Raw genomic sequence first — 26,185 nt, forward strand, 5'->3', positions numbered from 1 at the left:
CATGTGAGCCCTGCATGCACAAGCACACACTCCAGCAAACCTGGCCTCTGCCCCCTGAACTGCTCCTGCCTGGCAATCGTGAGGCACAGGCCAGCGTGGATGGGACGTGGCTGGTTCGGGGCCCAAATCAGACGGAGGCCACATGCAATGGCAGACACATGAGTTTAATTAAGAAGCCTGCGGATCCCGGACTCAGCCCGTCGGACGGCTCCAGCATGCACGCACCCGGCCTCCTCGTGCACAAAGCCCCGGTGAAACGTGCGGCAGCGTCCTGCCAGCTCCGGATGCAGATGCCCAGAGATACGCCAGGAACAGGTAAGCAGGGAGAGCCACGCAGCAGCTGCCCCAGGGAGCAGGGAGTTTGGGGTGGAACGAGGGCCCTCCCACCCGTCTGGGGACCAGACCCTGCCACCGGTGCTGCCCCTTGCTCCTGCCCCACATCCGGCCTCTCCTCCAGGCCCATACTGTCCCGTGGCTCTTGCCACTTGCCCCGTTTCTTACCTTCTTTCCACCTGAACAGCCCCTGCCACCTCCTCCCAGCACCATCACGGGATGCCCTGCCCTGCCCTGCCCTGCTGACTGCTCCAGATCCCCTCTCCAGGACCCTCCTCGCTCTCCTGCTCCTCTCCCCGCACTCGGACACCTGCGTTCCTTCGCCCTCACCGTGGCATCAAGCCACCAGAAAGCTGCTGCCTCCCCCTGCATCCTCCATCACATCCCCTTTGCTCTCAGTGCCTCCCGGCACGCTCTGGGCACATGCTATGGGCCAGCTCCTGCCCTGGTAGACCCCTGTGCCCCCCAGCACAGGCCCCCTTCCCCCCCATGGCACCACTTCATTGGAAACCAGTTCCCATCAGGAGGTGCCCCAGCCCCGGGCACCCGTCTCCCCTTCCCCCACGACTCCTACTCCCCTGGCAGCTGCTGCTGGAGTCTGGGGCAGGCTTAAGGGACCTTGAACCCCATCAGCAGCAGAGGTGCGGGGTGTCCTAGGGCAATGCAGGCTCTGGAGCTGTGGAGGGGCCTAGAGGCGCTGGAGCAGGGCAAGGGCATACTCCATGCGGTCCCGCAGTGCCGGCGTGCAGCCCGCCGCGGCCAGGGCCCCCAGCGGGAAGGCGGCGCTGCGGCGCTCCCCGTCCACGAAGGTCAGGACGGGCTCGGGGCCCGCGCAGTGCAGCACCAGCTTGGTGTGGTCGCGGTAGAAGTTGACCTGCAGGGAGAGGGGAGGGCGTATGGGAGGCTGCGGCAGCGGTTACGGTGCCAGCCCCCATGGCCCCTCCCGCCTGGTGGTAAAAGGGGGGCACATCCGAGGCCATCAAACTCATGCCACGTGCGTCCGGGGGCCTGCCCCAGGCCGGAGGAGCTGCAGGGAATAGAAAGGGGGGTACCTGCAGTGTCTGGTTGCTGAAGAGCATGAGCAGCGCCTGGTCGGACTTGGCGAAGTGCAGCAGGTACAGGTCGTCCACCACGTCCCCGGGCCCCGCCGGCAGGTCCCCGCCCTGCATGGGGTGGGGGCGGCATCAGGGCTAGTGGGTGCAGCGGGCACCGGTCCTGGCAGCCCCCAGACACAGCACAGGCCCTGGCCACAAGTGTGGGCCACGGCAGCCACGTGCTAGCAAGTCGGGGGGGCTTCCCATTCTGCCCCAGCGCTTGCTGCTGATCGCGGCCCCCACACCCACCTCCAGCAGCTTCTGCTGCATGTACTGCGAGAAGAAGTGCAGGACGCCCATCTTCACGGCCAGTGAGCCAGGCACCTCCCCACGGGCGAAGGAGACGGCCTCCCCGAGCCTGGGGCAGTAGTGGACACACCTGGAAGGGATGAGGGGGCATGGGGGTGAAGGCAGCAGGGACCAGGGCCTGGGGGATGCAGGGGTGGCTGCAGCAGCCTAGGCCAGGGGAGAAGGTGGCAGCCCCAAGCCAGGGCCACTGCCACGGGGAGCCCGGTACCTACTGCTGCCAGGGGCCGAGGGCGAGGTGGGTGCCGTCGGCGAGCAGGACGCCGGTGGAGCTGTTGGAGAGCAGGTAGCCGAAGCCGTACTTGTTGGAGTAGTCGACCCACTTGGTGACCCAGGGCAGGACCCGAGCCTGGCGTGGCGGGGGGTTGCGCTGGGCTGCTGGGAGCGGAGGGGTGGGCATGGGTGGCAGCTTCGGCACAGCTGCTGCGTCTGTGCCAGCCCCGCAGCAATGCTCCCCTGCCGCCAGCTGGACCCCAGGCACCGCCGCGCCGGCTGGGGGATCCCCCACGCCCAGCCTGGGGCCAGGCAATTTTGCAGGGGCACCCAGTGTCTGGGCAGAAAAGGGCCTGGCATCATAGCTCAGGCTCCGGGGTGTCTCTTACCCAGAGGTGTGTTCTCCAGGCAGCTCCGCAGCACCCTGGTGACCGACTCCACTGGGCTCTCCAGGCTCCAGCCTGCATCTGCTGCAGGGGTTAGGGTCGGGGTTGGGGATAGGGGAGAGAACCCACTCCTGCCAGGCTGCACGGTTGGTAGCTGGAGCCACTTGTCCCCCAAAGAGCCAGCCCACGTGCCCTCTGCTGTGAGCAGGGCTGCTCCCCTCATGCCAGGCTGTCCAGGACCGAGGGGCTCTCCTGGGGTCCCCGTGTCACCATGACCCCAGCCCTGAGGGGTCCCAGGCTGCAGCTCGGAGCCAACCCCACTGCCCCCTTCTCCAGTGCCCAGCCCCGTGCCCCCACTCACAGTGGGCGCTGAAGTTGAGTGCTCCCTTCGCGAGCAGGCGGATGGGGACCCTGCCGGGCTCCTCGCTCAGGGGCTCAGCCTGGATGTTTCCCTGCTCTGTCTGGCCAGGGGATGGGCCGAGGGGAGCAGAACCAAGACCCGCAGCCCCCCATGCCCCCGCCACTGGGCTGGGCGGAGGCTGGGCTGGCATGGCAGGGCTTGCCAGCTCCTCGCTGGGCCCTGGGCTACCTGCAAGGACACGGACATGGGCCATGAGGGGACGAAGGCAGCACTCAGCGCAGCCTGTGGAGGGGCTGATGCTGGACCCACCTGCCCGGGGCTCCTGGCACGGTGCCGCCCGAAACAGCACCTTGGCTGCCTTCTGCAGGAGCTTGCTGAGCGGGTTGGGCCCGGCCAAGAGTGGCACTGAGTGGCAGGCACGGGATGGTAGCTTGTCTGGCGTGAAGCCCTGGTGAGCAACCAGGTCGAGTGTGAACACTTGGAGTGGTCGCCACACATGCACCCTCAGGCTGCGGGCACATTGCCCAGCGCACGCCGCCCCTACCTGGGTGAAGAAGTCGTGCCGCAGCACCTCGTCCAGGCTGGGCCGCGCGGCGGGGTCGGGGGCCAGCAGGCGCGTGATGAGGCTCCGGGCGCTGGGCGAGAGCTGGCTGGGCGCAGGGTACCGGCCCTCCCGGATGCACTGGTACATCTCCTGCTTGCGGGTGATCTCGAAGGGCGAGCAGCCCGTCAGCGCTGTGTACCTGCCCGGGGGGGGGGGGCTGTCAGTGCCTTGCCAAGAGCAGCCACCGCAGCCCCTGACCCAGGAGGGGGCTGCATGTCCCAGCCCAGCCACCTGCCCCAGCTTTGGGACACCCCCCCCCCCCCCAGCTGCAGCCCCCAGTTGGGGAAAGACCCTTCCTTTGTTCCCATCCCACAAATCCCCCCAGGGGGACCGGGGCTGGCTCCCCCCGGAGAGGAGAGACCCCCACTCCAGCTGTGCCCCACGCTCACATGATGCAGCCCAAGGCCCAGATGTCGGACTTCACCGAGTGGCCCCGCTTCTCGATCACCTCGGGCGCCAGGTAGTTGGGGGTCCCGCAGACCACCCTGTGGAGGCAGGGAGAGGGGGTGAGTCCGTGCCCCCCAGCCCAGCCCGGACCCCGCTGCACCCCCGGCCGCACTCACCCCCGCCGCCGGCCGGCCGGGTCCTCCCGCGTGGCCAGGCCCAGGTCCCCGATCTTCACCTGCATGGTCTTGGTGAGGAAGAAGTTACCTGCGACGGCGGGGATGGGGAGGGGGGCAGGTCAGTGCTTCCAGCCTCCCCCCTCCCCAGACCTGTGTACAGAGGGGAAACTGAGGCAACGTGTCTGCGGGGGGAAGCCGCTGGCATGCGCGCGGAGGGGGAGCAGGGGGTGTGCACAGCCCCCCACGGGGCAGGCGTCCCGGCAGCCCCGACACGGCGCGCGGCTCGGGCCCCGGGCGGAGCATGAGGTCACTGCCGCGGCATGTCTCCACCGGGCCGGGCGCCGCGGGTATTTTTAACCCTCTCCGGGCCCCGTCTGCGCTGGGGGCTCGGGGGCCAAGGCCGAGGGCACCGTGGGGGCAAGGGGGGGGGGATTAACTCCTTCACTGCTGCACGAGAGGGCCCCGCACCCGCACCGCTCTGCCACGCACTCAGCTTGAGGTCCCGGTGGATGATGCCCTGGCGGTGCAGGTAGCGCAGCCCCGCGATGACCTGCCGCAGGTAGTAGCGCACCTCCGGCTCCGTCAGCACCTTGCGGGCCTTCAGCACGTGCGCCAGCGACTGGGGCGGGGGAGAGGGGCTGCTCAGCGCCGGGCGCCCGGGGAGGGGAGGGGAGGGGAGGGGAGGGGGCAGGCGGGCGCGGGGCGCCGGCTCACCCGGCGGCTGCAGTACTCCAGCACCATGTAGATGTGGTCGCGGTCGGCGAAGTGGCGGTGGAAGCCCACGACGTGCGGGTGGCTGAGGCGGCTGTGCAGCGCGATCTCCCGCTCCACCTGCCGGGGCACGGCGAGCGCAGCTCGAGGCCGGCGGCACCCCCAAGCGCCTCCCGGCTCCCCGGCTCGTGCGCCGGGACGGGCCCAGCCCCGGGGAACCCCCCGCTAGCCGGGCGGGGGCTAGGAGGCCAGGGCAGGGCAGGGCCTGGGAGGCATCGCCACGCCATCCTGCACGGCTCGGCCCCTCTCCCCGGGGGAGCCTGGTCCGCTGTGCGCCCCGGGTCGCACGGGGAGGGTCAGCTCCGGCCCCTACAGCTGCAGGGCCCCGGAGCGGGGAATGTGTCCCCGCTGCCCCACTCACCTTGCTCCTGCTGCCCAGCCGGGAGACGCAGGCCTGCGACACGATCTTGACGGCGTAGACCTTGTTGGTGGCCATGTCGGTGAGCTTGTAGCAGCGGCCGAAAGCCCCCTGCGGGGAGAGGGGCCGGAGGGTCTGGCGGCTGCCTGGGGGTCGGTCACCCGGGGTCCGGACTGGGGGGGCTCGGAGGGCGCTGCCCAGCCCGGGAGGCTGGGGCAGCGGGGGCCCTCGTGTTTGGGACACCACGCGGGCACGAGGAGGGGGCTGTGGCTTGTCCAAGGTCATCCGGCGACTTGAAGGGAACTCAGGCGTCCGAGCGGATCCTGCTCCGGCTGCCGGCCATCTGCACAGCTGGGCTCACGTGCCACGGCCGGGCCGCACGCCCGTCCTGCCAGCGCAGCGCTTCTCGGGCACCCCTGCGCGTGCGGCGCTGCTGACCTTGGCACAATCGTTTTTCTGCCTCGGTTTCCCCAGGCAGGAGCTGGGGAGATGCCAGGTCCCTCCCCGCAGCTCTGCGGGAAGCTCCAGGCGGGCCTGCACCGCCTCTGCCCGGCCCCGGCCCCGGCCCCCCGCAGCAGCCCAGGCTGGGACCCTCTGCCCTGCCAGGCACCGGGCTGAGCTGTCCCGTGGCTCCCCCCCGCCCCCCACAGTGCTTTGCCCCCGGGTCCTGCAAGTGCTGGGCAATCCCCTGCTTCCCTGAAGGGCTGGGGATGCCTTGAGCAGGCTCGGAGCAGGTGGCACTTGGCACTGGACTAAGTCCCCAGCCTGGGCAGCGCTAGCATAGGGCACGGACAGGGAGGGGGCCCCTGCACAGCTGCAAGCGAGTGCAGGCATGCCCAGCCCTGTGCGCCCGCAGCTCTCGTTGCAGGGAGAGCCCCCCAGGAGCCCGGCTGCACCCCTCCCTCTCCCTGGCATCAGCAGAAATTTCCCTGAGCCAGAGACTTTCCTGCAGCCGGGGCGGGGGGAGCGAAGCCTTCGAAGGATCGGCCCCGGCTTTGGGACGGGAGGCGGGGTGGGTGCATGCACCCTAGAAGGGGAGCCGGGCCTGGGTCCCCATCGCCGCTCTGGTGGGTGACCTTGGGGGAGTTGCTGCTCCCTCGTGCCTCAGTTTCCCCTGCATGGAAGGGGAATGAACTCTCCCCCTGCAAGCTGGGGGCTCTGCATGACCCCTGCACTGAGTCTCTCCATCCCTGCAGGCTCCCCGCGCCCCCTGGGGAGGTGGGAGAAGCGGGGGGGGGGGGGGTCCTCAGCATCCGTGCGCTGTGCGCCTTACCTTGCCCAGCAGCTGCCCCCTGCGATACAGCACCCCAGTGCCGGGGTCCTGGATGAAGTAGGTCAGGACCTCGCCCTCCGGCCTGGCCCTGGCCCTGGCCCTGGCCCCGGGGTCCAGCCGCCCCATGCCGGCCCGCCCCAGCCCCGGTGCTGGCGGCACCTGCCGGGCTGCGCGCTGGAGGCGGTGGGTGCAGCCCCCCGTTATAATGCCGGGGGTCCCCACCCGCCGCCGCTCCCCATTGGACGCCCAAAAAAATCCAGCGTGTGGGGAGGAGGGGCCGCGGGCTGTTAAAGGGAAACCCAGGCAGGCAGAGCAGCCGTGTCCACTCCTCCTCCCCGGCTCCGCGGCTTTAACCTCTTCTTGCCTCCTCGGCAGCCCGTGGGACGGTGACGTCACACCCCTGCGCTGGGATGTCACCCCTGGGTGCGAAGCGGTGACATCACACCCCGCGCTGTGATGTCACCCCGGGGTGCTCTTGCTGCAGCCTCCTTCCCCGACCCCCTGCTACCGTCCTCCAGGCAGAGACCTGGGCCTGGCTCCTTCCAAGGGGGCCTGAGTCTTTGGAGCCAGCCGTCAGCGGCGGCCCATCCTGGGGGGAGCTCCTGGCCCCTGCAGCCGCCATGCCGGGGCTGACGGGCGGCTGAGCACCAGCTCGGTGCCTCTGTGCAGAGGCCTGGCTAAGTGATGCACCCGAGGCTGCACAAGGGAAGTGGTGGCGGAGAGGGAGCCATGGGTGCCCCCTCAAACAGCCCCCAGGGCTGGAGCTGCCCTTCCCGCAGCCGGTGCACGACCCCCAGAGGGGTCCATGGGCCGATGTCGGGGGGCGCCAGGCTCAGAGCCATGCTCACGTGGGCTGGAGACTTCCTGCAGGGAGAGGGCACCGAGGCAGCATCCCAGGGGCTCTGATCTAGGCCGGGAGGGAGGCTCGGACCTGGGCTGGGGTGAAGGGAGGACCCAAGGGAGAGCCACCGGGAGGCAGCACCAAGGCAGGGCTGGAAGCCAGCGGGTGGGCAAGGAGGGGATGAGTGATGGGCCACTCACCAGTGGCACAAACCGGGCCTCCGGGTGCACTGGTGCAAGGCGCAGGCTAGGGGCTGCAGCCCCTGGCATCTCCCCCTGAGCTGGCGGAGGGATGGCACCTTGTAGCCACAAGGCCGGGGTGATGGGCTGCCTGCAGCCACCGAGGGCAGGAGGGCATATCATCAGATGTCCCCAGCTGCCCTTCTGTAGCTGCCCCAGCTCGGTGCCAGGCAAAGTTGGCACTGCCAAGGGTGTTGGATGCACAGACAGTGCTCTGCTGCCCCCCGGAGACTCCCGCCCCCTTGCATGCCTCAGTTTCCCCACCCGTGAAAGGGGCCCTCCCGGGGCGGCTTTGCTAGTGACAGCTCCCTGAGGGCACGGGGGTTCCCGGAGCGCTGAGCTCTGGCCGGAGGCCCCTGCCCCAGGGTGTCTGCGAGCCCCGCGGGAGCCGCCAGCTGCGCTCGGCGTGCCCGGGGCCGGGCCGGGCCGGGCCGGGCGGTGACGCGAGGCCCCTGGAATGCGTGTCCGACACCGGATCCCCGCTGTTTACGCTTGCACTCGGCGGGGGGAGCAGACGGGCCCCTGGGCACGGGAGGGGAAGGGGCCAGCCCCCGCTCGCACCCTGCGCTGGGCGGGGGGCGTGGGCACCCCACGGGGGGAAGGACGGGACGTGCGCTGCCTCCGGCCATCCCTGCCCGGGGCATCGCGGGGCGGCGTTGTGGCTCCAGCACCCCTGCAATGCCAGGGGGCCGGGAGCGGGGCTCAGCACGCCGAGCCCCAGGTCACCCAGCCCGGGAAGCGGGGAGCCGACCCCACGGCGGAGGGGAGGGCTTCCTTGCCCCCCTGCTGCAGCCCGGGCACGGACGCGGCACGGACGTGCGGGCCGGCGTGCCAAGGACACACGCTGGCACACGCCGCGGGGCCCGAGAGAGCCCGCCCTTCTCTGCCAGGGCAGCCAGAGCCCGGAGCTGCCCGCCGGGGCCAAGCAGCTGCTCCCCGGCCGCTAACCCTCCGCGTGCCGGGCCGGCGGCGCCTGTCCGCAGCGCTGTGGGCACCGCGCGTGTCCGTCTCACGGCCCAAACCCCTGCGGCTTCCCCACTCCGCCTCTGCTACTGCGCGCGGGGCGGGGGTCGGTCACGTCCCTTTGCCGGCAGCTCCTGCCTGCAGCCCGGGCCCCACCAAGCCGGGGAGGGGGAGCCCAAGAGTCCCCCCCGGAGCTGCAGCCAGGCCCGCCCGGTCCCCGGAGCATCCCCGCACCGCCCCCGGGCTCCGGGCCGCCGGCTGGGCTGGGCCGGGGCTGATTGGAGCGGGCGGTCCCGGGGGGGGGCCGGCACCTGGGCCGCCCCGCCCCGCCCGCCTCCGCGTCCCGCACCCGGAGCCGCCTCCATCGGCCGCCGCCGCCGCAGGTGGGAGCGGGCAGGACGCCGCGGCCGGCCGGATGGGCCCCCCGCGCCCCGGGTAAGCGCTCGCGGGGAAACTGAGGCAGGCGGGGGGATCGGGACGGACCCCGGGGGTCCCGGCTCGCCCAGGGCTAGGGAAAGATCCCAGGCGTAACCCCCATACTCCTGCCCCCACCAGCCCCCCGGGCGTCCCGGCTCCCAGCCTCCCCTGTACTCAGAGCGGTCACTGCCCCCCTTTCCACGCACACGTCGCACGCTCCCTCTGGACCTGGGGAAGGAGCCCAGGAGTCCTCTCCCCAGTAACCCCCACACCCCTGCACCCCCCTAGACCTGGGGAAGGAACCCAGGCATCCCGGCTCTCATCCTCCCCTGTGCTCGGAGCAGTAACCCCCCTTCTAGACCTGGGGAAAGAGCCCAGGAGTCCTCAGCCCAGTAACCCCCATACCCCTGCACCCCTCTACCACCCTCCCCAGACCTGGGGGAAGAGCCCAGGAGTCGGGACCCCCAGAGCCCATCCTGCTCCCCCCCCCCCATCCCTTCCTCTCTGCTGCTTAGCAGATGTCATAATAAGGATGCAGCCGCCAGCCCCCGGGTCCCCGAGCTCCGGCTGTCTGGGGCTGGGGGCAGGTCAGGTGCTGGCATGGGGGTGAGCTGATTTGGGAGGAGAAGTTTCCTACCCCCCACCCCAGCTCGCGGACACTGAGGCTCTAGCCCCCCCGTGCCCCCTGACGCCCCCTCCCCAAGCACGGCGGCGTATTGCCTAGGGCACAAGCGCTGGCGTCTCTCGGGTGCAAGAGGAAACTTGTCTCCGGGGTGGAGCGACCCGGCGCGGGGGCTGAGCCCTGGGCCAGGCTGGCTGGGAGAAAACCAGCTTGACTGGAGCCTGCCGCATCAAAGGGGAATCCTCCCCAGCCCTGCACCCCTGGCTGTGGGGGGGACGCAGCCCCCCGGTGCGCCACCCCGGACCCCACAGCCCTCTCCCCGGGCAGGGCAGGCGATGGGATTCCCCTGGCAGCCCTGGGCTGTGGGTCTCTGCATGCAGGGCCGGATCCTGCCGCTCCCACTCGCCCCATTGCATGAGCAAGAAGAGAGCAGGGCCCCTCTCCAGCTGCAGGATGGGGGCTGGGGGGCGATGCTGCCGGGAGAGCCGGGCTCCACCCAAGGGCTCTGACCAGTCCTGGGCCCGGGAGCTGCACCCAGAGTTGTTCTGTGTCTGACTCAGCCCGTGGAGGGATTTATCGGAGAGAACTTCCTGCATCAGCCGGCGAGGCAGGGAGGGCCCGGGCGCCTGCCAGGCCTTCCCCAGCTCCGCTGCAGGGCTCTGCAGTGGGTGCCAGGGCTGGGCATGGGGGTGAATTGCTCTGGGCAGACTGCTGCCCTTGCCCCAGCCTGGAAGTCCGGTCCCGCCATCCCTCGGATGGGCGAGTGCCCCGGGGTGTGGGGGAAGGAGGCTGCGTCCTGGCCTGTGACGGCTCCGACCGGTCCCATGTTCGGTCGGTCAAGCTGGACAGTCCTTGCAGCCTGGAGCTGAGGTGCCACCCAGCTCTGAGCAAGGAGGGCTGAGATGCCACCAGCTCTACGCCTCCTGGGCCAAATGACTCCTCCCCCTGGGAGGGAGTGTAGGGGCAGGGCCTGGGAGCCAGGATGCCCTTGGCCCACCTCTGCAGGCCTTTGCACTGTGACCGGTGCTGGTTGTGGCTCTGGCTCCTGGAAGGAGGATGCAGCAGCTCTGGCCTCACTGCTTGCTTCCTCCCCATCTCTGCAGGAGCTGGGGTCTTGGCCCTGCCCATGGTGGAGGGGTTGGGGAAGGGACCAGATACCTGTCCTGGTGTGGAGCGCAGGCATGTGCCTCCAGAAGCAGTCTGAGGGCAGGTGATGTGCCCAAGGTGCCATGGGGCATCAGTGGTGGAGGCAGTGTGCATTGCTTGGGCCCCTGCAGTTAAGATCTCGCCGGTGCCCACGTGGGCACCGGGCAGTGCCGGCGTCTGATGCCCGACCCGCTCTGCCACCCCAGCACTCTGGGGGTGCCTGTGGGAGGCAAGGGGCCGTGCTTTGCCCCGGAGCTGACGCCAGCTTTCTCCCCGCCTGCCATGGCGTCACTGCTCCCTCCCACGTCGGGCGGCTGTGTCTCATCTTGTCCATGTCTCGTCTCGCCGGGGCCGTGCTGCTGTCTGCCCGGGGGCTCTGCGATGCATCCTGGAGGAGTGACAGCCGGGCGTCCCAGGGGAGCCCTCGAGATCGCTTCTCCCACACTTCATCTGGCAGCCCTGGCTCCTGGCATCCCGGGGCGCATGGTCCTGCCTGGTGGTAGCAAGGGCCTGGTGATGAGCACCCGGGGCCAGGGCCCGGAGCGGGGGGAAAGCCGGGCTCTGTTCTCTGCCACTGACACCCCAGGTGACCTCGGGCAAGTCACTTAGCCTCAGTAGGAAACTGGGACTAACAAGGCTTTGCTGTGTGTCCGTACAGCTTGTGGGGCTGGCTGTCCTGGGCAGGGATGCTGCTGTCTAGGGAGGGATGGGGGAGCCGGCTGGCATCGGGGGCCTGGGCGTGCCAGGCAGGGCTCTCTGCAACTCGCTCCACTTCCTTGCAGGCACGGCCCCCCGGGGAGGCTCCTGCTCCTGGCCTGGCTGAGCTTCAACTGTGCATGCATCAGCAGCGCTCAGGTAAGTCAAGGCAAAGCGGCCGTGGGGGCAGAGGCCGGAGCCTGCCCCAGAGCCTAGCGGGGGCTGGTCACAGTGGTCGCAGGGCCAGGACTCGGGGCCTGGCCTGGGAGGCTCTGACCTTCTTGCTTGGGACCCGGGGCATTTCCCTCCTGACCCCACGAGCGGGGCATTGACTCCAGGCCGGAAGCATGAGGGGGCCTGGTCCATCTGGACGGCTGGGCGGTTGTCACGCTAGGAGCCCGCAGTGTCCTGGCGAGCTGGTGGGTGGATAGCTGGCTAGCAATCCTCCGTGATCTCCCCCTCCCTTGGCCTCGCATCCTGGCAAAGGATGTGGCAACAACTGTGGAGGGGATTTCGGGAGGTCGGAAACAAATGCCTCTAGCTGGACCCTGGCCAGGAGCCGGGGCTGGACGTGTCCCCTGCTACGAGCCCCTGGGTCCCGGCCTGGCTCCAGCGCTGCCTGGTCCCGTCACACAGGAAATAGCCTCTTCTGCAGGGTTTATTCCTCCCTAGAACCGGCCTCCCCTTGCAGCTGCTTGGTGGGGAGGGGGGGGGGGTAGAGGGGATTGCACCCCCTGCTTTGTGGGGGTGGCTGGGCACCAGCTCTAGGCGGGGAGCCCTGCCAGCTCCGTCCGGCTGCTTACTCCCAGCTCTTTAATCCCCACATCTGCGGAGCCCTGGGAGGCGCAGGCTGGTGCCCGAGGGCTTGTTCTGCAGCTGGATGCCCCCCTGCATCCTGGGCCCCACCATGGCTGGGGACCCGGGAGCTCTCTGGGAGGCTGAGCTCCCTGGGGCTGGCGCGGAGCAGGGGAGAGCGAGGCCCAGGCTTCCCGGGGGCAAAATGGGCAAGGCACCCAGGAGTCCGGGCTCCTGCTCTGCCCCGTTCCCCTCCCTGCCGGCTGCACACAACTGCATCCCTGGCCCCGGGGATGCACCGCCCCTCCCCAGCACTGCGCCAGGCCGCCCCCACGCCCTGGGAGCGTGCCCATCTAGATCTGGCGCTCCCCTTCCAGCTCCTCCTGTCTCCCCAAGCTGCCCCCCCGCAACACCCCACCCCTCCCACCATGGCTGGGCATGGGAAAGGGCCTGGGGGGGAAGCGGGGGGCACCCCAGAGCTGATCTTCCCTCCAAATGTCAGGGCACACATAAAGCAGGCACCAGGGGGGTGCAGGGGGGGGTGCTGCAGGACACAACCCAGTGGAAATGATGGGAACCGGAAAGCCGGACACCCGGGAAGGGAAGGGAAGGGAAGGGAAGGGAAGGGAAGGGAAGGGAAGGGAAGGGAGGGTGGGGGGTGGTTTGCCTGCTGGGTGGGGGGGGGGATTTTATTGGTTGCAGATGACTTCACACCCAAGGCAGGGGCAGGGAGGGGGGCTGTTGACAGGATGGGCCCCTGCAGCACGGACTCTTTGCAACCCCAAACAGCTCCTGACCTGGCCGAGGCGATGGCCAAGCCTCTCCTGCTGGCCCCAGTCCCTGAGAGCCCCCCACTGTGGGACACAGTCCCCAGCGTGCCCCCCGCCCCATGCCCCCAGGCTTGGAGAACATCCCTGGCACGGTGCCTTGCACTGAGCACCATCTGGGACACGTAATGCAGCCACGGGGGAGTTCCTGCGGGCCATGCCGTGTCCTGGAGAAGCCGAGGGCTCAGGGCCAGTGACTGTGTCGCCTTCCTTTAAGTAGGGGGCCACCCAGGAGCCCCGCCACCGGCGCCAGCTGGGCCGCGGGGAGTGGACGCCGTGGGGGGCCTGGAGTGCCTGCTCCAGCACCTGCGGGGACGGGGTCGCGCTGCGCACCAGGCGGTGCCTCCGGTGAGTGGGGCACCCGGGTCCCTTCAGATCTCGGACACGTGCCCTGCCCCTGGCCCAGGAGCCTGTGCTAGAGATCAGGGAGCTGGCATGAGAACAGCCCTGGGAGGGGCGCGGGCACGGGAGGTTTCTCTGGCAGGGGGGAGACGCTGGAGTCCTTGCGTGACCCCGTTCCCTACTAGTCTTTGCCCTGGTCGGGAGGGTGGAGCTGGCAGAAATGTGGCAAACAAGGCCTGGGCTGGCGTGTGGGTGTGTGCACGGGCATGTGCGCGTGTGCTGGGGGGGTAATGTGCCTGCATGCTAGTCTGCATGCATGTGGGGGGTTGCATGTGAGTGTGCATGCATGGGGGGACTGTGTGAGCATGCATGTGAGGGGTGTGTGTGTGTGTGTGCAGGCATGCGGGGGGGTTGCGTGTGGGCACATGCAGGGAAGGGGGAGTGTGTGTGAGTGTGCGTGCATGGGGGAGCCTTGCGTGTGCATGCATCCCTGGAAGCGCCTTCCCTCCCCCCGCAGCCACCCGGGCGCTGTTGCTCCCACCCGCTAGGCACACAGGTGTCCCCCCCCCCCCCACTGCGTGGGCAGCACCTTGTCCCTGGGCCCTCACCCCCTCCTCTTCATCTGGTGCTGAGCATTTTTGCAGGGAGTTGTCACAGCCCCACGCCCCGGCCAGGAATCCGCGTCCCAGCCAGCCCCCCCCCGGCTTCCCCTCCCTTGCCGGGGGCATGGGGGCGAGCGCCCCTGCACCACCCCTGCCTGGCAGCCAGCTCGGCTCAGGACCCAGCCCGCTGCCGCGTCTCCCCGCAGGTTCCCAGGAGAGGAGCTGTGCGAGGGGGAGCCCCGGCGGTACCGCGTGTGCCAGCTGCACGTGAGTACGGCCGCAGGGCAGCAATGGCATGTGTGTGCGTGTGCAAGGAGTGCGTTGCATCCCTCCCCTGCTGATCAGGCCCGGCCTGGAGCAGGTGGTGAGGGTGCCCTGTGGGGCCTGGGGCAACCCACTTTCTATCCCTGGCTCTGCCACCGACCCTAGGTGAGTCCTTTTGCTGCTCTGTGCCTCAGTTTCCCCACTTGTAGACCCAGGTGACCGGATCCCAACTCCCAGGCCCTTCTCCTTTGCATGTTCTCTGTTGTCTGGGCATAGGTCTACCCCTGCCAGGTCCTTCCAGAGACCCTCTGTTGCTCTGACTTCTTGATGCCCAAGGAGAAGGGCCCTATCCCTGGCTCCAGCCCCATTGTGCCCCGTGCTGCTGCAGCCCCTGCCGTCCCTTGCAGGCGTGCCCCAGCGGCTCGGTGCCCTTCCGGGCCATGCAATGTTCCCTGTACAACTCCAAGCCCATCCTGGGGAAGCCGGCGCGGTACCAGTGGGTGCCCTTCTACGGAGGTGAGTCCTGGGGCCGGCCCCAGCCCCCTGCCAGGGGTGCAGCTGGCTCTGCTTGTGCCGGGGGGCTGCTGCTGGCCCCCTGCCCTCTCCTCCAGGCTGGGGGCTCGGTGCATGATACCAGCCCTTGCATTTGACTCCTCGGAGATGGCTCCTGGGGGCTGTTCCCTGAAGGAGCGGGGGGATTGTGGTGGGGTGGTGACGCAGGGCAGGGCCTGCTCTCTCCCGCAGCTCCGAACCTCTGCGACCTGAACTGCCTGGCCGCGGGGCACAACTTCTACTACACCTTCGGCAGGGTGCTGGACGGCACCCGCTGCAGCCCGGACTCCCCGGAGCTCTGCATCAGCGGTCAGTGCTTGGTAGGTCTGGATCGGACTTTGCCCGCTGGGCCCCGGGACAGCCTGTGGGGGGGATGGCTCCACGCATGGTCCCCGGGGGTTAGGGATGCTGGTGGGTAGCTGGGCAGGTGCCCCTGTGGGCTGCACCCCCTGAGGGGCTGAAGCAGGGGTGTCCCCTGGCTGCCCCCTGATGCCGGTGTCTGTGCCACCCCGCAGAGAGCGGGCTGCGACGGGATCCTGGGCTCCGGTGCCCAGCGCGACGCCTGCGGGCAGTGCGGCGGCAGGAACGAGTCGTGCGTCCTGGTGCAGCGGGTGTTTCGGGCCGCGTTCCCCTCCTCCGGTGATTGATTGCCCAGCGGTGAATGCTTTGGCTCTTGGCTTCAATTCCTCCCCCTCCCCTGCCCCTGCAGCTGGCGCCAGGCGCTTCCACCCCAACCCCGGGCATCAGATCCCCACGCTATCACCAAGCAGGACGAGCCCAGGTGGGGAGGCCTCGTCACTGAGGGTATCACTGCTTTCTGGGGAGAGTCAGGCGTAGGCAGCATCAGGGCACGGGCACCACGGTGCATCAAGCCCGTGGGGTCTTTGCTGAGGCTGCCCATGAGGGGGTCTGGCAGCCAGTCGGCTCTCGGGCCCCCTTCGGGGTCCACCCCCACTCTCCCTGCTTGCATGTGCACACCCACCCCCCCATGCCCCCAGACCCCACGGCTACCTCTGCTTCCCTGCCCCACACCCAGCCCAGGTTGCAGTTTTGGGCATGCAGCACTGACCCCTCCTGCCCCTTCCCGCGCCCTGTAGGATACTTCGGATACAAGAACGTGACGCGCATCCCAGCAGGGGCGACGCACATCAAAGTGACCGACCGGAGCCGTAATTACCTGGGTAGGAGGGACCGTGCTTGGGGTGCAGGTTCCTTGACCCCCCAATGCATCCTCCTGGGTCCCAGCCCTGCTGCTGTAACCCCGAGACTACCCTGCCCAGAGCTGGGCACAGACCCACGAGTCTGGGCTCCCGGGCTCCAGCCACAACCCGGGATGCTACCGTGGGGCGCTTGGTGCTCCCGGCGTCACCGGGCTTCTCCCTGCAGCACTGATGACGGCGGAGCAGCACTACGTGATCAATGGGGACTGGGCCGTGGACCCGCCGGGCGTGTACGAGGTGGCCGGCACGCAAGTCCACTACGCCCGCACTGCTGACGAGCGGGAGAGCCTGGAGGCAGCTGGGCCCACGCGGGAGGACTTGTATGTCACGGTGAGCGTGGCCCCGCGGACCCTGCAGAGCAGCCCCTGCTCCCCTAGATGGGCTGTGGGGCAGCCTCCCATGGCTGGGCAGGGAGGGTTGTAACCCAAAGTCTCCCTGGGTCTGGTTCCTCTTCCCGGCAGGGGTCTGAGGCTGTTCTCCCCCTCCTCCACCGACCAGGTCCTGTTCCAGGAGCCGAACCCGGGCATCGAGTACGAGTTCTGGCTGCCGCGGGGGCACGACGGGCACTTCCAGGCTGACGTCAGCCCCTTGCGGCAGCCGCAGCCCCGGGAAGCCCACATGGACCCTCCCCGCCAGCCCCTGCCTGTGCCACGGACCACGCCGGTGCCCACCCCGCCTAGCACCAGGGCCACAGCCATGCGCAGACCCCCCAGCCGGACGAAGGAGGTGGCTCAGACAGGTACCCCGTGTCCCAGCTGGGGAGCGCAGGGCAGTAGGGGGGAAGCTGCCCATCCCAGTGCGGCAGCCTGCAGACCCTGCGATGCTCACCCTGGCTCCGTGCCCTGCAGGCCGGTGCGGCCGGTGCCCGATGCCCAAGGGACGGTCAAAGCGCATCCATCATTACTGCCACAGCGACTTTGGTAAGAGTCCCCCCCTGCCCCCAGGGGCTGGCACAGACTGGGGGTGGCGAGATGCTCGCGTGCAGGATGCTTGCAGGCCAAGGGGATGCTGGCGGGTGCTGCCACGAGAGCTGGGCACTGACCTGGGCACCTGACACCCATCCCCATCTCCTGCAGTCTTCCAGGCCCGGATCCTGTCGCAGCGGCTGGTGGGGCAGGAGACGCGCTACGAGGTGCAGGTGCAGCACGTGTACCGCAGCGGGTCCCCGCTGCTGCGCCGCGAGTACGTGTGGGCGCCCGACACCTGCGGCTGCCCCCCGCTGCGCCCACGCCACGACTACGTGCTCATGGCCCAGCGCCACGTCAACTACGAGCACACACTCAACCGCCTCCTGCTGCCGCCCGGCGCCTACACCCGGCCCTGGTCACCCCGCGAGGACCGGCACCTGCGCGACGCCGCACGGCACTGCCCCCCGGCCCGCCCGGCATGAGTGGGAGCTGCGCCGGGGGTCAGCCCTGCCCTATGCCCCCCATATCTATGGGCAGATGGGCCTAGGGCTGTGGCATAGAGGTGCCCCCTGCCCTCCCTCCTGGCTGGGCTGAGAGCAGAAGCCAGCACAGGGGGGTTCACTCTCCTGGTGGTTGGGAGTGGGGGTAGGGGATGCAGGGTGCTGGCTTCTCAGCGGGAGGGTTGGGGGGTCCCTCCCTGCAGGTCACCCAGTGGTCACCTGCTCCCCTGGGGCAAGGTGGAGATCCAGCCCCCTACGCCTATGTGTGCGTGTGCACTGCAGATCCCACTGTGCACACGCACGTTGTGTATGCACCTGCCCCTTGCAAGCCATGTCACCCAGATGCACGCACACAAGCTTTTAGGTCATGCAGATGGTACACGTGCACCGCCCCCAGGCCAGCCCAGCCATGCACGCAGGCTCTGTGACTGCAGCCCACCCCCCTGCGCCGTTCCCTGGGCACACCTGACCCATCTCGGCCTCGGGGCAGAGTGCCTGTGCCTTTCATTCACACCCATCCCTGCCCCTGCAGGGGGGGACTTTCTCAAGGGAGCTGGCGCGGTGGACATGCTGCCACGTGGCACCGAGGGAGGGGGCAGGGCCCGATTGCAGCTGGGTGCATTGGTGGACCAGCCCCAGGCGCCAGGTTGCTGGAGGGGGGTGGGGGGGATGTGTGTAGAAGCCAGACTTGGCCACTGCCCTGGACCCCCCCCCCCCCATCCCCAGCTCTTCCTTCCTGGGAATTGCATTTATATTTTTCCTAATTTATTTTTTTGCTAAAAGAATAAAAATCCATTGCTGTGGTATTAACTTAACCCTCTGTGGCCTGGGCTGCCCTGCCTGCTGGGGCGTCCCGCCGGCCATCTGGGTCTGAGCGCTCTGTCTGGGGCCGTGCGGCCAGCTCTGGGGTGGAACCAGTGGCAGCTCAAGGCAGGGAGCAATCCCGCCCTTCCCTGCCGCCTCCTGGGGCTGGCACGGGGTGGGGGGATCAGACCCTGGCATCTTGGATCTCATTCCCCCCTCAGCTCCTTCCTGGGGGGGTTGCGTTGCCCCCCAGCCTTTGCCCTCCAGAATCAGATCGTGGCGTTGGGTTTTGCAGCAGGAAGCACCTTTGGCTGCAGGGTCCTCGGTGCAGGGGCAGCCCTCGAGGCAGCACCCTGCCCTTGGGGGCAACTGGCTGGAGCCCTGTCTGTGCCCCCCTTGCACCCCCACCTTGCTCAGGGCCCCGGAGCACTGTCACCCACTTGGGGGTGGCACCCGGGGCCTTTGCTGCCTCTGCAAGGGTGGGTGGGGAAAGCCCCTGCCCCAGCCAGCACCGGGACCACAGTCACTGCAGGGCTCTGAGGCCTCCCCACGCGCCGCGCCGATGGCTCCGAGCTGGCCGAGGCTCCCGGCTGGGGCTGCGGGTGAGGGCGGGGAAGTCGGTGTCCCAGCGAGAGGCAGGGGCACCGAAGGGGAAGCGCTGGACTCCGACGCCAGCGCCGGCCCCTCCAGCTGCCTCATCTGGCGCCGGCTCCCCAGAGAGCGGTTACGTCTGTGGGAAAGGCTGCGGGGAGCCCCAACAACGCACCCGGGGGCAGGGCTCGCGCCCAGCCTGCCCCGACCCCCCGGGATGGGATGCTGAAGGGGCAGGCTGCCAAAACCCCTGTGTCAGCGGGAGCCAGCGGCCACCAGCGCTTGTTTTCCACTCCCGCTGCAACCCCCGAGCTGTCGAGGCTTTGCCCCTCTACAGCGGGCAGTCGGGCCTTCCCGGTCTCCGCAGGAGGGAGCCTACCGTGTGCACCTCCTCTGCCAGCATAGGGAGCCCCAAATGGCTGCCCCGTGCTACCAAAGATGCAAAGCACTAGGTATCCCCGGCCTGTAGCTACATGCCTATTAGCTTCTGCTAATCCCGGTGCCAAAATGCAGCTGATTCTGGGGTGGGGGAGCAGGCTGAGAGCAGTGCCCTTGGGAGCAGAGGGTGCTGATGGGCAGCTCTGGCTAGCTGTGGTGCATCCCTTTAGGGACGGGAGAGGCCTGGATTGGACGTGACGGCCGCCTTGTTGCCCTTGCTCATGATTGCATCTGAATTCTGCTGAAATCTCCAGCTCCCGGAGTCAAGTGAGAGCTACAGAGGCACTTCCAGTCCGTGGGGTGCAAGGAGCAATCGGATGAGGTGCCGCCTGACGACTCCGCGAGCAAAAGGCAACGAAATAAAGCAGCCAAGCTTCGTTCCTCCTTCCCATCTTGCTGATTGCTCGGCCAGTGGCCGGCTGCCAAAGGGGGTGTGGGACTAGCAAGGTGGCAGGGCCAGGGATGCATAAGCACACGCACCTTGACCTGCGAGCAAATGCAAAACCAGGCATCTATGCGTACAGGGAGGAACGCACACGTGTGCACATACCCAGGTGCATGCCTCCACGTGCAAGTGAATGCCCCCTCTCTGGCTCCGGCCTGCTGCCCAGCACAAGGGACTCCCAAGTCCTGTTCCTTGATGGGACTCCTCCTGGGCTCAGGCCGGCAGGTCCTGGGGAGCTCCTGCTGCCTCGGGGCCTCTGGTAGGCGCTGCAACGCCTCGGTGCAGCTCGGGCGCAGACTGGGGCGCCCCTGCTGGCTGCCTGCGACACGGCTGTGCTGACTTCGGGACATCTTCTCCTGCTCCGGGGTTTCATCTCTCCAGCCAGGCATCCATGCAAAGCCGCCCCCCTGCTTCCCCCAGCGTCAGCGTCTGGGGGAGGGAGAAAAGGCCCTTGGCCTGCCTCTCCGGCTGAACGAAGCCAGGCCACTGATAGTGGTTCTAGATCCATGCCGGCAGCTCATTACCCCTCGCACACACTAGCTGAGCCCTGCAGAGGGCTCATCGTCCTTGCATTGCAAAGGGGGAAACTGAGGCACAGAGAGACTGAGCTGCAGACCGCGCCATGGTGGGAACAGAACCCAGGAGTTCAAGCAACTCTCCTGTGCTGCCCCAGCATCTTCGCTAGGCTCATAAACCCTGGGGCTGGGCCAGCAATGAGGGGGGCTGGGGCTTGCAAGAGGGATAAGGGTGGGGGGCAGCACATTGCACCCTCCTCACCCTGGAGCACTCGCACGTGCCCCTTGAAACCTGGGGGGCCCCAGGCGGGCCTGGCCGAGGCGCAGGTGCCCAGCATTGGGCTGATTACAGGAGCAGGCGGCTCTCCCTTTAAATGCACCTGGCTCTGGGGGCCCAGCTGGGCTGTGTTACTAGCCCAGCTGGGTGCAGACCTGGCTCCTTGCCCCCGGCACTGCTCTGCAGCTCTCCAGGCAGGGGCTCCTCTTCCTTCCTTGCAAACACCAGCTGCCTGCATGAGTGCCTGCTGCCCCTACAGAGTGGGCTCTCCCCAGGTGCCTAGCGGAGGTGGGTTGCCCAGGCTGGGGTGAGGGATGGCAGGAGGGTTGTTGCTCTGCCTGGGGAGGGGGTGATGCCCTTGCTGTGCCCTAGGGTTGCTGTCCTGGGACCCTCCCCTCTCCCACAGGTGTCAGAGGCTGCCTTGGGGACAGGACAGTGGGGAACAAGACTCCTCTGCTTTGGCCTGGATAAATGGCTGCAGCACTGCCGCTTGGTGCTGGGCACTGCCAGAGGCTGCTGCAGCCCAGCCTGGATATGCCAGCGGGCAGGGGGGATGGATGTGCATGCAGTAGAGCAACGTGTCCCTTCCCTGGCCTGGGCAGCTGCAGTCCTGCTGCCCTCCCACAGCCAGAGCCAGGGCTTTCCCGTCTTCCTAGGGCACGGGGGCAACCCCTTCCTGGGTAACTGGGCTGTTCCCTGCTCTCAGCAGCTCCAGGTGCTCACTGCCTGGAAGCACTCCTGGCAGGGGGAGCTGCCGGCCTGGGGGGTGGCATCCACACCTGCACAGTATGTGCTGGTGGCATTGGGCCACGTGGAGCTGGGATCCGAGCTAGCCCGGTGATCCTCGAGTCCTGTGTGCTCCCTGCAGCCGCCTGCGAGCCATGCTGCTGCGCTCGGGGAAGATCACGCCCCGGGTGAAGAGGCCGCAGCGTCGCAGGGGGAGCGGCGCTGACCTGGGGGACGTGGAGCCACTGGCCGCTGAGACCAGCACCCCTCAGCGGGCCAGGAGCCGGGGCCGAGGCCCGCCTGAGGAAGGAGCCAGGGGTGAGTGGGGGCTGAGCAGGGATACTACCCCATCAGCCCATCATGCCCAAGTCGGGGGAGCAGTCGTGCTGCTCCCACGGCCCCACGAAGACTCCCCGTGACCCGATCCTGCCTGTACCCCCTGCAGAGCCCGTGACGCCAGCCAAGGGCCGTGTGGCGCGGGTGCACTTCGACCTGGACCCATCCAGCCCGGACAACGCATCTCTTCCCCCAAGGAGAGTGGATGGTAAGAGCCCAGCTGAGCCCTGGGCTGCACTGCAGGGTCCCATAGGGGGGGTGGAGGTCAGCACCGACTGATGCCCAAGGGCCCTGGGCCCTCCACTCATGGGAGCAGGGGCTTGGGAGATGCTGGGGGCAACCTGTGGCCCTTGGGCATCACCCCTGGGACTGCCTCTGTGCCCTGGGAGGTGCCAGGCTGGTGCATCCCCAGCATCATCCTGACCCTGCCCCTGTCCCTGCAGGCCCTGCGAGCCCCCATGCCCCACCTGCCTCCGAGGGGCTCTACTTCGGGGGCCTGCTGCCACCCCAGCCCGACGACCCCGACGCCGTCGGCCTGTGAGTACAGAGCCTGCTCCCAGCAGGGGCAGGGCTGCGCACCCGGCTCGGCTCCAGCCCTGCCCTCTGCTTCCCCTCCTGCCCAGGTGCTTCCCCAAAGGCCTGCCCTCCGTGTCCAGCCCACGGCCCCCGAGGAAAGAGGTCCCCATCAAGACCCGCAGCACACCCGAGAGCACGCTGGTCCTGGAGCTGGTGAGTGGGGTGGGAGTAAGGGACATGCCAGCTCCAGCGCCCGCTCAGGGCACTGCTAGGGGTGTTCACCGCAGGGGTGTCTGAGGCTGCACCTGCTCGCAGGAGGGGACACTAGTCTGCTGCTCCCTGATCCCTGACCGCTTGCCAGACGCTGACTGCACCTTCCCCGCTGACTTCCAGGGCGACCGCTACCAGGTTGGTGCCTGGGGAGGGGGGTACCGTGCCCAGGGCTGGTGGGTACCAGCCAGCAAACCCCTGATCCCCTCGCCTGCCCTGTCCCCTGGGCTAGTGTCACACACGCCCTGTCCGCTGAGGCTGCGGAGCTGCCCGCTGCGAGGGTCCTGGGGGTGGGGGCTGGCTGCTCCGGTGCTTGGTTTCCCCCAGGTTCACATGAAGCTGCGCCCCCACGTGCAGGAGTTCCTGGAGACGCTCTTCAAGGCTTACGAGGTACCTGCCCCCGGGCCCGGCTGCAGGGCTGGGAGATGGGGCTGAGGGCTGGCCAGGGCGAGTACCGCAATGCTGCAACTGTCTGCCGGGGTCTGAGCCCTGGGCCCCTCCGTCGTGGGCACTGCACCCCTGATATTGCAAGGCTGCTTGTTGCTGGGCCTCAGTTTCCCCACCCGAGGCCCAGCCAGAGCGTGTCCAGACCCCACTGGGACCTGGGGGTCACCCAGCCCTTCCCCCACCAGCTGTTTCTCCCTCCCCCCCCCCCCAAGATCTTCGTCTTCACCACGGCCAAGCTGGACTACACGGAGCGCATCCTGGAGGTCCTGGACCCTCAGAAGAAGCTGATCAGGTGAGACCCTGGGAGGGCAGGGCAGGTGAGAGCCCCCTCCTGACCCCTCTGCCACATCTGACGGGTCCTGGGTCATCTCCCTTGCAGACACCGGCTGTACCAGGAGGACTGCCTCTGCGTGCGGGGCCACTACCTGAAAGATCTTGCCATGCTGGAGAGGGACCTGGCTAAGACCGTGGCTCTGGACCACTCCCTGCAGGCCTACCCCTACCAGGTAACTGGTGTTGCTGGGTGGCGGTGTAGGCAATGCTGGTCTTGGAGAGGGGGGGACGAGGGTCCTGCTGCACTGGGCACCACGGAGGTGGGTGGCCCAGTCGGAGCAGGAGGCGTCTGTTCCACCCCCCTGCAATGCACCCACTTCTGGGGTGCAACCTGGCTGCGAAGCCGTGCCCTGCAGGGCTGTGCTAAGGAGGGAGGGCACCGAGCCAGGCTCTCGGGGACCGTTCTAGGGTGGCAGGATGTCGACTCCACCTGAGACCTGGGTGAAGTTTCCCAGGGATCGAGGGGAGCTCCCCAGGGTCACTCATGCTCTGGGCAAAGCTGAGCCCTTGGGGCATTAGCTTGATCCTCAAGCCTGGGATCCTGAGATCAAGCTTCCCCAGCTGGTGTCCCAGAGAGGCAGTGACCCAGCACCATGTCAGTTGTGCCTGGGCTCTGCACTGGGAAGGGTGGATAGGGCTGGAGATGGGGTCCTGCCAGGCCCACCACCTGCCCAGCCCAGTAAAGCGGGTGCTCCCCCCTTCCCCTGCCTGGGGGTGCTCCCCTCATCAGTGCTCTGCACCCCACAGTCAGGGCAGTGGCTGGTTCTCACGTGGGTGATGCTTTGTCCCTCTCCCCAGGTCTCCAACAGGGTCCCGATCCCCAGCTGGCACGGGGACCCCCAGGACCAGGAGCTGCTGCGGCTCATCCCTGTGCTGGAGAAGCTGAGCCAGGCCGTAAGGACGGGGGCAGCCCCTGTGCTGGGAGGGGAGGCTGCCAGGCTCTCGTGATCTTTCCTGCCTCTATGCTTTGGCGCACTGCTGATCTGGAGCAGCCCCTGTGTGCCCCCTTCTCCCCTGGCAGGGACACTATTGCCCCTCCACTCCCCTCCTCCCAGGGGCAACACGCCTATGTTGGGTGCCTGCAGAGTGCACCAACCCCTCTGGTCTCCCTCCCTCCTGTCCCGTGCCTTGTTGGGCTACAGACGGATAACACCCTGCTGCTTCCGCTTGAGCCAAGTTCTTCCCTGGGGGATGTGGCCACCATGGAGGTGGATCCGTGCAGGTGGATGCTTGCCCCTGGGAGCAAGTGGCTTGATTTATAACTGTGGGCCTCCTCCATAGAGCGACGTCCGTCCCGAGATCCGGAGGAGGTACCGGCTCTGTAGGCTGCTGGCCGAGGACTGAGGCTGACCCCAGACCCCACGGGAGGTGCACTGGCCAAAACCTTGCCCTAAAACCTATGAGCCGCAGCTGGGCAGGCGCTGGCACTGACCTTGCTCCAGAGGAGCAGGGCCCTAGGGTCCTGCAGCCTCTTCTCCTTTTGGCTTTCCAAGTTTTGCAAGCCACGGATCTCTGAAGCAGCCTAGTCTTGGGGTACCCTGCTCTGGGAGCCGACACCAAGCTCCTGCCCTCTGTCCCTTCTGGCCTGGGAACAGCCCCTTCCTTCAGGGCACTTGGGCCTGGTCACTGCATTGGCTGGGGGCTGCTGGGTGATTGATTTACTGCACTAGCAAAGACTTGCTCTTTCCCTTAGCAGTGCAATTCCCCTGCCTCCGGCTCCTGGGGGGAGACCTAGAGGTGAACTAGGATGCTAACAAAGCAGCCCAGCATCGAGGTGACCTACACTTCCCTGCTGGGCCTTGGGCTCGGAGATCTGCTACCTTCTTGATCTAGACCGTGACTTGTTAAGCCTCTCCCTGCAGCTGGTGCAGCTGGCCTGGGCTGCAGCCCCCGTTTCCCAGCCCCATGTCTCTGCCAGAGGAGCAGGGGCTGGAGGGAGGCATCGCCCCTGCAGCCTGGGTGTGCTTGCACCTGGCAGGTCCTATCTCCCGTTGACTGGTCCCCTGGGCCCGTCCGCCTCTCCCCACCTCCCAGATACCTTAGGAGCAGTCCTGGCTTGCTTGTGGGGTGGGTTGGCTTGTGGCATTCCTTGTCGCTATGCTCGGGGCTGGGCTGGGGTGAGGCCTGGCAGGAGATGAGGGGATGGGAAGAAATCCGAGATGGGAGGGAGGAGGCTTCTGTTTCCCCAAGAGCCAGGGCATGTGTGGGGCTGGCAGCCACCTGTGCCTTCAAGCTGCCTCTGTGCCAGGGCCCTGCCACCCTCTGCTGAGTGGGACTGGCGCATGGGGGCCGCAGGCGATCTGTCCCTGCCAACACCGCCACCCAACCCCTACAGCCTGCCGCAGCCTGAAACGCGAAGCGCCCGGTGCTGCAGTAACTGGATCTGGGGCTGGGGCTGAGCTGGGTGAGGTGACCTTTCCCTGCCACCTATGCCCTCGGTGGCGGAGGCAGGTGGCTTGGGCTGGGCAGGGATTCCTCCCAGCTGCCTGGGGGTTCCCCGCTGGGCTTGGGGGCTTGTCTGCTTCAAATGTTCCTTTTAACTTTTATATTTCATGGAATAAACTCTTGTCTCCTCATTGCCATAACCCTGCCCCAGTGCCCTCCTTCTGTGCCCTTGGTCGGATGCACTCGTCCTCAGCCTGCGTAATGCCCGGCAGTGGGGCGGTCGCTATTGCCGGGGCCCAGAGGCAGCTGGGACAAAACCAGTCCCTGCTGCTGCCGGGGGCTCAGCCGGAGGAGGGGGGCACGGCTGGTGGGTGTTGGAGCCGGGGAGCCTGGCTGCCCCGCAGGGGGGCTGGGAGCTGCTGCACCCCCGGGGGGGTAGTAGCCTTGGAGGGGCCGGTGCCGGCTCCGGACAAGGTGCCCGGTCTGCGGGGAATGGAGTCGGCCCCTCCCGCGGCCGGAGGAACTTGACCCTCTGTCTGTGCGGCGAGGGAGGGGGTAGGGCTGGGCTGGGCTGCCCCTCGCAGGCGCGATGTGCCCCCTCCTGCACACAGCTGAGGGGGGGCCCCGGCCCCTGCTTCCTAGCACACGCGGCCCTGGCCCCTTGGAGAGCTCCCAGCTGCGGCTTCCCCCCGCCCGGCCTCTCCCGCGCGGCCCGGGGCTGCGAACAAAGCGGGGCATTGTCAGAGCGGCCCGGGACCCCCGGGGGCTTCCTGCCCCGCTTCCCAGGCCGCAGCAGGAGGGGCGACCCGGGCCCAGCCCAGGCAGAGCCAGGCCAAGCTTCCCGCTGCGGGACACCGGGCTCGCGCACGGCCCTCGCCTCCGCCGTGCCTCAGTTTCCCCCGCTCT

The 26,185-nt window shown here is 68.1% G+C and overlaps 3 protein-coding genes across 8 annotated transcripts; 2 read left to right on the top strand and 1 right to left on the bottom strand.

The window, feature by feature from the left end:
- Positions 1 to 143: 143 nt before the first annotated feature.
- PLK5 (polo like kinase 5 (inactive)) lies at positions 144 to 10,806 on the bottom strand. Of its 5 annotated transcripts, none has more exons than XM_019486988.2 (14): positions 10,503 to 10,806; positions 4,993 to 5,100; positions 4,575 to 4,691; positions 4,350 to 4,479; positions 3,861 to 3,948; positions 3,687 to 3,782; positions 3,238 to 3,436; positions 3,003 to 3,141; positions 2,694 to 2,921; positions 2,336 to 2,416; positions 1,949 to 2,111; positions 1,677 to 1,806; positions 1,386 to 1,496; positions 144 to 1,207 (listed from the first exon to the last, which is right to left on the bottom strand). In XM_019486988.2, exons 1-14 carry the CDS (start codon positions 10,602 to 10,604, stop codon positions 1,022 to 1,024), a joined length of 1,878 nt encoding a protein of 625 aa, XP_019342533.1. In that variant the 5' UTR covers positions 10,605 to 10,806; the 3' UTR covers positions 144 to 1,021. The 5 variants fall into 5 exon arrangements, with proteins under 5 accessions (XP_019342533.1, XP_019342532.1, XP_059575876.1 ...); XM_019486987.2 differs by lacking the exon at positions 10,503 to 10,806 and adding an exon at positions 6,263 to 8,670; XM_059719893.1 differs by lacking the exon at positions 10,503 to 10,806 and having other exon boundaries at positions 2,336 to 2,413; positions 4,993 to 5,567.
- Positions 8,628 to 18,011, top strand: ADAMTSL5 (ADAMTS like 5). Its single transcript, XM_059719895.1, has 12 exons — positions 8,628 to 8,740; positions 11,273 to 11,345; positions 13,029 to 13,156; positions 13,959 to 14,019; positions 14,424 to 14,532; positions 14,761 to 14,888; positions 15,084 to 15,207; positions 15,666 to 15,749; positions 15,955 to 16,118; positions 16,287 to 16,527; positions 16,637 to 16,708; positions 16,865 to 18,011. The coding sequence occupies exons 1-12, from the start codon at positions 8,721 to 8,723 to the stop codon at positions 17,176 to 17,178; spliced, it is 1,518 nt and encodes a 505-aa protein (XP_059575878.1). The 5' UTR covers positions 8,628 to 8,720; the 3' UTR covers positions 17,179 to 18,011.
- Positions 18,012 to 20,313: 2,302 nt separating this feature from the next.
- On the top strand, positions 20,314 to 25,628 carry LOC102573056 (CTD small phosphatase-like protein 2-A). Of its 2 annotated transcripts, none has more exons than XM_059719898.1 (11): positions 20,314 to 20,554; positions 21,135 to 21,310; positions 21,438 to 21,536; positions 21,772 to 21,865; positions 21,952 to 22,057; positions 22,160 to 22,252; positions 22,472 to 22,504; positions 22,774 to 22,853; positions 22,941 to 23,067; positions 23,693 to 23,788; positions 24,176 to 25,628. In XM_059719898.1, exons 2-11 carry the CDS (start codon positions 21,148 to 21,150, stop codon positions 24,236 to 24,238), a joined length of 954 nt encoding a protein of 317 aa, XP_059575881.1. In that variant the 5' UTR covers positions 20,314 to 20,554; positions 21,135 to 21,147; the 3' UTR covers positions 24,239 to 25,628. The 2 variants fall into 2 exon arrangements, with proteins under 2 accessions (XP_059575881.1, XP_059575880.1); XM_059719897.1 differs by having other exon boundaries at positions 20,317 to 20,554; positions 22,442 to 22,504; positions 24,176 to 25,627.
- Positions 25,629 to 26,185: the final 557 nt, after the last annotated feature.

This window comes from Alligator mississippiensis, chromosome 16 (assembly GCF_030867095.1).
Source record: "Alligator mississippiensis isolate rAllMis1 chromosome 16, rAllMis1, whole genome shotgun sequence".
In the NCBI taxonomy this organism is placed as follows: Eukaryota; Metazoa; Chordata; order Crocodylia; family Alligatoridae; genus Alligator; species Alligator mississippiensis.